Source organism: Neodiprion lecontei, chromosome 7 (assembly GCF_021901455.1).
Source record: "Neodiprion lecontei isolate iyNeoLeco1 chromosome 7, iyNeoLeco1.1, whole genome shotgun sequence".
NCBI classification, from domain to species: domain Eukaryota; kingdom Metazoa; phylum Arthropoda; class Insecta; order Hymenoptera; family Diprionidae; genus Neodiprion; species Neodiprion lecontei.
Genome location: NC_060266.1, coordinates 19,604,396 through 19,617,947, shown reverse-complemented (window position 1 = coordinate 19,617,947; position 13,552 = coordinate 19,604,396). Strand labels below are relative to the sequence as shown.

Below are 13,552 nucleotides of genomic sequence, written 5' to 3'. Positions count from 1 at the left end.
CAGTTACGTCGCCTCGACGTCGCGTCGCTGCCGTTGAACGTTAGATCGAGGGACCGACGGCTATCGATATTTATCCATCATTCATACGGCGGGCAGTATAATCATTTGGATATGGTAATTCGGTGTTATTTTTATACAGATAACGGACAACGATGTCGAGAATACAACGAAACGACTGACGTTTCGACGTTCGAAAAAGCGACAAGTAAGTATCTCGCCAAAATTATACCAAGGCTGAATTTAACGGAGAAACAAATTTGCTGCATCGACGAAAAATTTTTCCTTTATTGACGATGTTGATTTTTTCTATTTTCTTTTTTTTATCATTCTACGTTATCGTTTCCCATTCTTTGGAATAGGGCGTCGTTTGTAATACATTGCATGTATCAATCTGGCGAAACGGTTTCCCCGACTCGAGTAACCGTGTTCAGTTTTGATAAAACGGATAGTAACGCGTCGCGCCGCTAGGCGGCGTATTTTCTTCATCTCTCTCGTGAAGCAAGGAACTCGAGTAGTGCATTAGAATCAAAGTGACGGGCTTTTGTTACACTTCGCGATGTCGATTATTAGACTAATTGCTGCCGGTTTGAGTCGAGTGAAATCTGTCGGGAGTTTTGTAAAAAAAATATAAAAACTCATTACGATAAAAACTGCTATTTCGAATAAACAGCAGTTGCCTTGCCGAATCTATTTTTTTTTTTTTTTTTTTTTTTTTATGTATCGGTAAGGAAACTTGAGTTGAACAAAAAAGTGTCCAAAAGTTGCGAAATAAGTGATTACTCGTGCCTGCTCTGTAATTACAATCATGGCTGAAATCTGTTAAAGTAATCAAGTCGACGGATGCATGCATGTATTTTTTTTTTTTTTCTCTTTCTTTTCTGCCAACACAAGTTCCAGACTCCGTACCTTTTTTTTTTTTGTTTTTTACTCCGTACGTGTTTTTGTCTAATTCTTTACCGCCGTCTGATTCACCTGTCAGCCGTGCTTCTCAGGCGTGACCGAACACTTTGTAAATGCCTCACGCTGCAGATTTACCAACGGTGCAAAAAAAAAAAAGGCGTCGGAATGGATGGGACAAAAAATGTCGTCGCTAAAATTTCAACCGATACCTGCAGCAGCGGACATTCCGTTATTCGCATAGAGTAGTGAGTGTCTCGGGTTTGCGTGAGAGGCACTGCACAGATTAAAATTACATTGATCATCGTGATCTTGGTGAGAAAAAATCGCGAATTATACGTTGTCACAACTCGTAACGTAACAAGAAATTCAAACGGATTTTAAATCACGGATTTAAATGTGCAATGGACGTGGTTGAAAGGTTTTATGTCGGAAATGTAACGTTTTGGCAACTCTAAACCTAGTCGAGATTTAATTAATCAATAGAGTATTTCTCGAATCAGAAACAGATGTAATTCAAGTTTAAGATTCAGAATTGAAAAGAATCGAAATAATCCGAATAAATATACGTGATATGTAATTTTTAATTGTGATTCAAAAACTGAAATTCGTAAATCTTGATTTTGTGTACTTTGAAATGTAATGAAAAATCCAAACCGCAGTTTCAACTGTGAATTTTAATAATGCAATCGAATTAACTTAAAAAAAAAATCATAAAAAATCGTAAGTTTAACATTTAAATAATAGCCAATAAAACAGAAAAATAACACTGAAATTGAAACTTTGAAAATTAATCTTAACGACGGAAGAGAAACTGACAAAAAATATGCAAAATAAATCACTACCATCAGACAAAAAAAAAAAAACTTGTAAAAAAGTTGAGTATAATATTTTAATCGTTAGAATAAAAGATATATAAAAAGCAAAAAAAAAAAAAGGTTGCGTCAGTTTTAAGCAATTAATTGACTGATGAAGGTCTGCGATGTCAAGAAACGGACAACGGTGTAAGTTTATTTATACTCTTTCCATTTCTATTTTTTTTTTTTTTTTTTTTAGCAGTAATCGCGCATGGCCATAGGCAAAATACATACATCATAGGTGCGAATTGATAATACTAGTAAATCATCTTGGGTATCAGCTAGTTTAAGTAACGGAGCGACGAAACGAGCGGAGATTGGAAAGTGACGATTCTATATGATGTTAGGGGCGGGGATGACGAGGGAAAAAATGAAAAATGGTGTAAGGTCGCGGATGCAGGAAGGCGTAGTCCAACATGCTCGACCCTCACGTCTCGACAGTGACGGAGTTTCAAGAATTATATGAAAAAGCAAAGACCACCCACTTACCCGGCCCATTTCTCTCTCTCCCTCTCTCTCTCTCTCTCTCTCTCTCTCTCTCTCTCTCTTTTTTTTCTCTTTCTCTCTCTTCTCTTAGCGCAAGACAGACAGACCGGCCTTCCTTCCCCGGACAATATAGTCGCAGTAGGTAGCCAAGGGTGAAGTAAACAGGTAGGAGTGGCACAAAAACAATTTTTCTTACGCCACTCTCTGCGTGATCTGGAATAATCTCACCAGCGCGGCGGATATACCTAACCGGAATTTTTCAACACCATCGCCGCGTCCACGAAAACCTTCCATCAGCAAGTACATGTATATATGTATATGTAGAGGCAAGCTGAGCTAATGAATGGACAAATTGGATAGTTTTTTCATGCCGCAGTTCAAATCTCTCGGCCAAATAATCCTGCTTCCTTCAAATTTTTACTCTGCTATTCTTGGAATAGTTGCTTATATATATATTACACACACACACACACACACATATATATATATGTTTTTTCTGATTGCGAGTGTAACTTACAGACCAACGGTAAATCGGAAGATCTTATAATGATATTCGTGGTCCGAGAGAAGATTCTTATGAGCATTCAAAAATGTCTGGAGCACTGTCAAGAATGTGGTGTTTAAATTGGCTGGTTCGGACGTTCACTACAGAATAATTGTTGCAGCCAAGTCAAAGAAAATTCAGAATCAGATGGTATTGACTCGACATCAAATTATCTTATATTGACATCAAATAGTGTTGTATTGACATCAGACAAAGTTAGATTAACGTCGGACAATGTTGAATTGACATCGGATTGTCTTAAGTTAACATCAAATAGTGTTGTATTGACATCGGATTGTCTTATATTGACATCGGAGAAATTGGTATTGACATCGGAAACTGTTGAATTGACATCGGATTGTCTTAAGTCAACGTCAAGTATTGTTGTATTGACATCAGATTGTCTTATATTGACATCGGACAAATTTGGATTAACATCGGAAACTGTTGAACTGACATCGGATTGTCTTATACTGACATCAAATAGTGTTGTATCGACATCGGATTGTCTTATATTGACATCAGACAAAGTTGGATCAACATCGGACAATGTTGAATTGACATCGGATAATGTTGGATTGACACAATATAATGTTCTATTGACGTCAGATAGTTTTAGATGAATACCAATTTATAATCTATATAATTGAACACTCAAATATTTCTTACAGTGCGTCTATTCGTTAAAAAAAAAAATTCCTCAAAATTCGAACAGCGAACGATTATCGATGCCCGAGTATTTTTGTTTTTCATTGAAAGCCGACGAGGAAAAGAACTCGTAGACCCGTATCATGAATTATTGACCATTTTATGGTAGAAAACTTTTCTCGAATAGTGTAAAATATGTATGGATATTCACAACGTAAGCATGAAATAAATTTTATCGAGATCGAGCATAATTGGAAAAAGACATCCCCACGAAGCTATAAGGCGAGTGTAGATTTACAATGTTAAACGAATGGATTGAAAATTTATAGATTTAAAAAAAGAACTTACGCGTATACTAGAATAGTAAACGATGAATAAATTGTCATTGGAACGATAAAAGTGCGTATTCTATAGGCATTGAACGTCATGTCGGCAACGATCGTCTTGCTGAGTTGTTGAACGGGAACTGTACAAGAACTCTGACGTCTCATCACTTTATAGGTACGAGTTGTGTCTATGGCTTGTAGACAAAAACAACCTTATTACGGTATTACACTTTACGGTGTGGATGTAAAGAGTCGCCGCAGTAGCTCGAGTGATAATAAATAAAAGTGAACGTGGAATTAGGGCGAAGAAAAATATTAGATGAGATAGAGAAACGCAACGAAAAAAAAAAAAAAAATCACTCCGTTGAGAATCTTCCCACAGAGTGAGAATTCCACCTATTCTGCAAAGACACGCGCCTTCCAATCTTACCTATTCCAACCATTTCCGTCCACTGCTTTCAGCCGATGCTAGATCATCGAACCTCTCCCGACATAAAACTCAACCCCGGTATTATTACGTCCTGATTACAGAAATTATGCAGCATTTTTACCTTGAATATGTCCAGCACCTTAATCGAAGTAAACGTCAGCGATCTTCATGTTCTTCAACTACGCTCACTGCTCCGTAAAAATTTGAAAACATCAGTAAGAGACTTCCATTTTAGAATGATAATGCAAATGGCAAGTATAATCTAGATTAATGCTGAATACTCGAGAAATACGAGAAGAAACCTGCGTACGAAGCATCACATTGTAATTTCAAGCACGATTACTCACTTCCTGGACAATCTTATTATCTGCACGTTAAGCCACCAAAATTGTTACAGCCAACGTATTCAGAATGATAATAAACTGCTCGCGGTCAGTAATTGAATCACGGACTCCCAAAGGGATTTCATTGTACACAACACTTTGAACATTTAATCTGATTAACAAAATGTATCTCGTTGAAAATGATTTTCAAAAATTCATTAATCGTGCTACTGTATCTTTTATCGAAAACTACTCAAACAAAACCATTGCAAGGTTTGGAAATTAAAATTTGGGGCATTTTTGTTTTTTAAAGAAAATGTAAACACCTGGAACATTTTGAGTTTGACGGCTTTATTGTTTATAGTTTAAAGAACATTTTAGAATTTTTTCATTGAAATTAATAACAAAATGGCGGCATGGTGCATATAGGTATGATTATAGACCGTCCAAGCTGTACAGTGGCAAAAAGATTAATGAACTATTGAAGTTTGGAAAATTTGGCAGTGATTTAAGGTGTAATATAGACCGAAGTTAGCCGTTACCGTCTGTCGTAAGAAATACTTGAAGCGTGCAAAAAAAAAAAAAAGATCAAGAGACAATTTCTATAACATAATAAACATCGAAACGAAATGCTGAACTTTTTCGCAGAGTAGGTAGATATTTCTTTTATTTTCGCCGGTCGTGACTCTCTTGCAACAAAGCCTGTTACTTCAGGTCTACTATGTAAGGTACCTACATATAATATACCTACCTATACAATAAATATAGACCATATATAGAGCTGATATCCGCAGATAAACTCGTTATTGGTAGAAAAATTGCTATGATTCAATTTTCGGAGTTTCTTTCGTTGTCCCCCCCTTATTTTTTCTTACTTACTCTTATGAAAACAGACTGTTACCGAATCACGACATTTGAACACATATTTATAATTCAGAAACTCATTGGCGATTTGGAAATCGCTACTTTTCGTTGGTTTGATTACGAGATAGTCGTAAATTCCGTTTTTAGCCGATTAATACACTACGTAAGCTACGATGGGTTTCATAAAACTGCAAAAACAAAAATGAATACTGAAATTGTAAATGATTTCATACTACACATGACTTAATTTTGTTGAGGACACTATTTTTTTTTTCGAACGAAAATCGAAGATACGATTATATTTATTCTACATGTATAAACAAAGAAAGAAAAAAAAGACAAAAATTTACCGATGGAAAACAAATGTATTCCGATCAGCAGAGATTGACCGTGAGCGAAATCAACAAAGTTAAGGTTATTTAGTACGCCTACCTTTACCGACCGAGCAAACTCTCATTTTATCTTTCATTTTTTATTTACAAATTTATTACGATTCCTAGTTCGCATCTAGCGACCTCAATATTACATAAAAACAGCACCACGATGGCTCATTTTACTCCTCATTCTTTCGGGAACTGCGCAAAGTATCCGAGCTATGCACTTTTTGAGCCCTGAAATGCGGAAAATATGGAAATAGTAACACGTATTAAAAACCCACACATCCTTTGACAATTTTCGGCTTAAGAAGTATAAGAATTCTCGGGTGTGAAGGTCATTTCCAAAAAAGTTGCAACTTCCTTAAAACGTTTCGATCGGGGCATGTCCGGCCATCCTCAATTTAACAAATTATACAATACGACCGTTTTATAACACATACTGAAATTAATAATCGAACTAGACGAAAAAACAACATTACCAAAGTTCCTGGATATAAACTTTATACCCAAATTGTCGGAACTTCTACGATTTTGTAGGTTAGGAAACCCCACCTTACGTTTTGTCTTCGATATATAAAAAAAAAAATGACTCTGAAATCAGTTTCAGATTTTCGTGATACGATTATAACTTTCCTGAATTCCGCTGCAAAAGAGCGACGCATTGTCGAAATTTCAGCTATTTCCGTTCATTTTTTTATTTAATATAGAAAGAAAAAGGGTGGTCTTGATCGGTCGGTAAAGGTAGAAATACTACATGACCTTAAGTTTCGCATCCGAATTAAGAGATTATAGAAAAAGATGGTCTGAGAGTGAGATAGAAAATGAAGGAAAGTGAGAAAGACGGAGATACCACACCCTTCCTTCTTCATCCCGCTAATCTTTTGGGGCAAGAGAAGCAGGCCGAGGGGTAAGATGCCGCGATACCGCGCACTAATTCGCAATTCTGCTCGACGTTTCGGCCTCCGCGTTCTTTCTCCCCTCTCTCTCTCTCTCTCTCTCTCACTCTTGGTGGCGCCCGTTTTTCACTCTCCCTCCCTCCCACCCTCTCTCTCTCTCTCTCTATCGCGTCCGAAAGCGAGGAGCAGACAGCCCTCGGCTCCCGGTCTCCTTTTTCCCTCTTTACCCCGGAGCACCCCGGAGGCCATCCTCACCGCAAACTAGACAGAGTCTTGAGGGCCACTTAGAGACCTCTTAGGCCGATTAGTTTTGCTAGAGGGTGTTTCAAGTTACACCGAGGTGGAAAACTTGTCAGGGATACTCGCCGCCACATCGACCTCGAGTGTCCACTCCCTATTGACCTCTGAACCCTCGGCTTCACCTCGCCACGTGTACCGACGAGACCCGCCTTATTCCGCCAGCCTCAATCTCTCAAAATCAACCCGCTCGTTTTTCACGTACCTGCGCCATATTACCTCTTTGTCAAATTTCAAATTCACGATATCACACCGTAAGGGTGATTCATTTTTGACAACAGTTTTGCCATCAACAAACCAACCACGCTCAAACATTCAAAGGAACTAGATAATTGCTGAAATCAATTCGGTATCTGTTATAATAGACAATCTTTCCTCCGAGATATGGTTAATTACTCATAGGGTGAAGAACTTGCTGCGCGTGGCAAAGAAACGAAACAAAATTCCCTTACGCAGTTAGATCCCATTTTGAAATGACGCACTTGGAAATTTCAAGTTTTCCCATTTAAATAACAGGGAAGATATAATTTTTTTTTTTTTTCTTTTTTTTTCTAAAAGCGTTCACCGACAATGAGCGACATCCGTTGCTGAAACGGTTCAAAAGTTGTGAGCCTCGAAAATTAATTTTTGGACGTTGAACAACATTGCAAAGGAAATTAAAATCACGATTGTTGTACGGAATTCAGTTCTCTACTGACTGTTTCCAGGATAAAATCCGCATCATCAAATTCCTCTGACAATGAGTGGTAACGATTGAAAAACATTTAAGAGCATCGTACGCATGATATTCAAATGAAAAAAACATAGAATTTCGAGAGCAACCTTTTAACATTGGATTCAGAACATATCCTTGAATTGTTTTTGCGATTCCAACTTTGTCTTCAGACGATAAATGATAAGAAATACGTGGACTTGTTGGTGTTTTTTTTTTTTTTTAAGTTTGCTTTTTCGAATATCGCACCGAAAAAGTTATGATGAAAAAAGAAAATTAACGTTCAGATGGCAGGCATTATCTATTCATACAGAAAAAAGCTGCTGGAAATGTTTTGAAGTATCAAATATGTACAAAATGAGTGACGTGAAACGTACTTCCAAGATGAAGGAGAAAACTTTTTCCGAGGCAAAGTTTTTTGCGACTCGTCAGCTCGCTGCGATATCCTTCAATCTAATTGTACGATGTAAGAGTATAACAATAAAACTTTACTTATAATATTTATATATCTTTATACATAGAATATATGGTGTATATATTACATCCACTTTGTGAAATAATATTCAAAAGTACCAGACCGAGAAGTTTCACTCAAATTCAATTGTTACACCCAATAAATTATTCGCAATTTGCGAACTTTTGAAAAGACGACGAGAATAAAAAAAACAAGAGCTCTCTTCTTCTTTATATCCCGACTCGCCAACTCGCTTCAGAAATTGATATTCAATAGTCATAACGAAAGCTGTATAATAAAACTCTTCTCGATGAGCTGAGACGAGAAATATATACAGAAGCTATATAGATAGATACCTTTACCAATATATTATACAATATTATACATGATATCGGAAAGAAAGTTGATTAAATGCATAATATCTACACAAATGTGGGACATTCAATGCTAATGAGAATTTTGTCGAACCTTTTGAAACTTATGTTACAGAGACTTCGTTTTCATACTTTCAAAGACGCGATATTTAAATTAACCCCTGACAGGCAATGAGGGTAAAATTTTCCATTCAACGTTCATTTTTATTTGCCTAGTTCAACTTAACTACTTTTAAAATACAACCATTTTATGCGAAATTGTTTGAACTTTATTTAAAAAACAAAAAATCTCGCTAGCATTATTAGAAGCTGAGATATTTGTAATTAATTTCTACTGGATTTTTTTTACACTCATTGTCACGAGAGATGGCAATACGGTTTGGACGTTTGGCTATAAGCGCAGTTAAAGAAAAATTCTGCAATTAAAATCAAAAGGAATTCACAGAAAAACAAAAATCAGATGGTGCGGAAGTTGAACCGAGTTCAAAATAAACCATACCAAACGGAAACTGTGCTTCTACTTCATAAAATTATTCTGCAAATTTATACTCTGATAATTAGGGGCCCATTAAACAAGTACATTCGCTTTTTGGACGATTTTAACCACCCCCTCTTTTAACCCCCTTTCTTTTGTCTATTAATCCTTAATCCGATCTATTTCTATCATTTTCAGATTTCTAAGAAACATATTAAAGGTTTGAAAAACCAAAACTTACCAATCTGAAATCAGATTTTGAAAATTCAAGATGGTGGATCCCACACGGTGGACGAAAATTTCAAATTTAATGGAATCCGAAGAAAAAACTCTATTCTGGGGTGTTTGGGGTCGCTGATTGGATTCGCCATACTGAGTTTTCAATATCTCATTTCAAATTCGTAATCAGCTACCCCAAAAACCCCTGGATCGAGTTGATTCTTCGGATTCGATCGAATTTGAAATTTTCGTCTACCATATTGGATCCGCCACGTTGATTTTTTTGAATTCGATTTTAGATTCGTAATCAGCTACCGCAAAACCTTATAATTTATGTAAAACATGTATAGGTGTAGAGAAGTAACTTTCTCGGAAATGAATGATTCCTTCAATTTCTACGATTATTTCCAATAAATTTGTTTCTAACAACAACAATTTACATTATATCGCAACAACTACTCTCGAGTGTTGAAAACCTATTAGAATACTATCAGAAATAGCAGAGCAGATGTTTAAAAGTTCTCTAAACATACAAAAAGTGGATATAAAATAGGTCTTAACAACAACTGCCACCATGACACAAAGGGTTAATCAAACAGTGCGAAGAACGTTGATGAGGTTAATGAAAACAGCAACGAGACCGAGAACATTATGTCATTACGGACCAATGCAGGAGGCATTTACACAAAGGGTAGACCATGAAATTTTTAGAAAAGTTCGCATACCGCGAACCAACAACTAATGGAAGCTGCGTCGGAAGAGGAGGAGTGGCATGTTGGTTCACCACGTGGAACTGGGCTTCGGTAACGAACTCATAATGGCGTTTAACGATAACGATAACGAGAACGAGAACGACGTGGGCGACGTGACTTATACGCACGTCATGTTGAGTGCAGACAGACACACGAGTGTCCGGTAGGCAAGTGCAATACCAGTTCAGGTGGGCACTTGATCCTGCTGCTGCACAATTGCCCCTCGATAGTTTCAACGCGAGTTGTCGGTGATGCGTTTCACAAGAGCGTGCAGGTTGCAGAGATTGCAGGTTAACGTTCCTTGCAACACACAAACCAGTTCCAACAACCCTGCATTATTCCCCTGTACCGATTCATTTTATTATACCCATTGCTCGTTCACGATCATAGATACTGGTCGGATGGAAGGTGGAGAGGCATGCCAAGACCATTTATGATCCCTCAGTAGAGCACCGGGCTTATTATCGGACGCGTTTAAAATTAGCTGTGGGTATCGTCAGCGACAGCCGCATCATCGTCTGGTCTTATACCAGTATGTTGTTGCGAGAAAAAGCATTCCTGTTAACCGATCCCATGCTTTGGTATAAATGACAGTCCACCACGTTTAGCTTGTTATCATAATTGCTTCTTTCGCCGAGAGAACGAGATTTTCTCTGCCAATTTGTACAATGGTGGATATCCTTTCTTCTGTAGCTGCTGAGTACATTGAATATGCGGGAATCGGGATACGTTTTGATGTGGTAAAAAGTGGCATAATATGACAGTTAATACGAAGAACAATAATTGTCGATGCTGTTCAAGCCATTGTCATAAAAAATTTTTGTCTCATGAAACGTTATTGATCGTTATTAAATTTTCATCTCGATCGAAAATTTTTTTCACTTTCATATTTGCCTTTTACGTGAACTCTGAGAATCAGATTTACAGACATTTCAGACATGCTGTAATTTAATACCACCCAATTTTCGTTCTTCTACTGTTAAATTACATTACACATTGAGCTTCCATTGCAGCGAATCAAACGACGAGAGTTTTCGAATAATTTATCATGAGTAGGATTTTAAGCTCTTTCGTAGATTATATTTCATTTTGTTTCAGGTCCATTTGTCCAGCAGTCATCACAGCTAGGTACAAAAGCTATACTTTATCACTTTCGAATCGCGTTTCAGGATTGATGGACTCATGGATCATCTATAATCTCACCGTTTGGCAGAAACAAATACCGACACACGCGGATCATCGTCGAAAATTTTCGAGTTCATGAGTCAACCGATTGAGATACAAGGTTTTGAAAGGTTTTTCATCGTGATGTTAAAATACGTGTTACAAGATTATTACTTATCGTGTATCAGGAATGAACGACGACCAGTTGTTCAAGGAATAAACCGACCTACATGCATGAAGACACTCAACTCGACACAATATACATAGTCATATGTATATAAGGGGCAATTCGAGTGCCCCTTTATTACTTTATTGAAGTTGTAAAAATATTTTCAAACAACATTCGAAAGGATTTGATCTTTGTAAGGTGATTGTGCGCTTGACCGTTCTTAAAACTTGGCTTAAAGTGGTCGGAGGATGGTCGCAAAGTAACTGTGCTATTTCCAATATTCAACAAGTAGGAATAAAAACTTTTTTCAAACGAGAAGTGAACAAAAGTTGTTCTCTGAATTCCGTTCTTCAATTTTTTATCTGCATCACTACAGTTTCAAGGGATGTCAAAATTTCCAGTTCCAAAACAAAAGAACACTTGTCGGTACACACTCTGACCAATTGAGCCAGTAAATTCAAGTCTGAAACAATATCGTAATGTTATTAATTTTATTCACCGCTGCGGCGCAGGTGGATTGATTAATTCGCAAATTAGTTGCATTTGGTACAAAATCTGCCTACCTATGTGCTATATATATAATAAATTCAACAAATTTTTTGCGTATGCGTACATCGACCAATTTTGAATACAACTCAATTCGCAGGTGAGTGGTATATGAAGTTTATAAAATTAATGAGGTGAAATTAGCGTTTGCACAATGGCATTATACAAACTGCAGAGTATTGACTCATAGCGTATTATACCTACAAGGTACATCCCATAAATCTGGTATTGTAGGCACATGTGTAGGTATATTATACATGCGTGAGCGTGACGCTGGTGTAGCAAGTGGCTGAAAATCCATTAGTTGGGTGTTCTCCGTACACCGCGAGGCAAAAGTTTGAGATCTCTGTGTTGGCGCAGGTTCAACAACCGGTACACAAAACGTCTGGATGGCGTATATATGAGAGAAATCGTTGTGTGAATGTGAGTCTAGGTTTTATGTCAAAGTGGACGTTTTGACAAGGGTCAAAGTTATCCAACGTTACATTACAGCGCCCTCCTCCCTCACTCTGCGTATGTACAACCACACACTACGCACAACCACGAGGTAGAGGAAAGAGGAAGACAAGGAGAAGGTGAATGAGAAGGCACAGGGTAGGCGCTAAGGAGTGAGGAATAAAAAGAAGAGCACGAGAAGAAAGTGAGGAAAGTTGTGAGGGATAAAGAAGGGAACGGTAGAGAAAAAACCTACACAAAGCAGGTGAAGAAGGAGGAGGTGGACGTGTTGTAGAAAAAGGAAAAAGTTTATATGCGTGTGTGTGTGTGTGTGTGTGTGTGTGTGTGTGTGTGTGTGTGTGTGTGTGTGTGTGTGTGTGTGTGTGTGTGTGTGTGTGTGTGTGTGTGCGTGTGTGCGTGTGTGCGTGGAAGAGGCGACTCACGTGATGGGCGAAGGAAAGAAAATCCACTGGCGGATTTTCGGTACGTACAACGAAATGTGACGCAAGCTAACACAAACGACAAATTGGACCAACGTTCTGTGACGACAAAAGTGAAGTATAGTGTTGTTCGCGAATGGGTTATTATATTATGCCTCATGCGTGTTTGAATTTTTGATTTTCTCATTTTCGGTAAAAGTATGCTCGGCACGTACGATCGATCAACTTGTTGCCTACCGTGATGCTTTTAGTTGCCAGTTAACGATGACTATTCCACACAGATTTCACCATAAATAGTAGCTCAATTAAGTCAAGCTTTATGACGAACACTGCGCGGTAACTTTTGATGTTTCAATCGTCATTATACCCTACCATTTAATATAATGAATCTACACCATTGGTTCCAATTATTGACCAAATAACCTTTACCGTACTAAAAATCTTGGGTGTATTATTCGAGGTCATAGAATCCAAATGTACACATAGTAAAAGTATAGTTTTACTAATTTTTTCTACTGGACTCGATTGGGGAGTAAGTAGATTGAACTTGTTCCATATTGCTTCCGACTTTCCTCCCTTCGCCATCTCTTACATCGGTTGAAACGTACTCGTGACGAGGACTCCATAGATTATTGACCTCAAAAAGTGTCCGAATCAATTGATCGAGGTGTGTATTATAGCGACGGTAATAGGTTGGTATACTTTGAACGAAATATCATTCGAAGTGATAAATAGTCAAGTTGTGTCCCTGATATACATGAATGTAATTAGCGTTAATGATGATAATAATAACGACAGTAACTTCCAAATAAACGAAAAAATCAGTTTCTATGTATGCGCCTAAAAGGAATTCATAAAAAGAAGAGC

General features: G+C 37.5%; 1 protein-coding gene across 8 annotated transcripts in view; it reads left to right on the top strand.

The window, feature by feature from the left end:
• Positions 1-12,464, top strand: part of LOC124295393 (cysteine-rich hydrophobic domain-containing protein 1-like) — a 162,168-nt gene extending 149,704 nt beyond the window's left edge. For all 8 annotated transcript variants that reach the window (XR_006905343.1, XR_006905345.1, XR_006905344.1 and 5 more), the window contains one exon: positions 11,030-12,464. Coding sequence is in view for 3 of the 8 variants with exons in the window: in XM_046745280.1 (XP_046601236.1) it covers positions 11,030-11,195 (166 nt within the window). In the remaining 5 variants the exon portion in view is untranslated. The remainder of the gene's footprint in view (positions 1-11,029) is intronic.
• Positions 12,465-13,552: the final 1,088 nt, after the last annotated feature.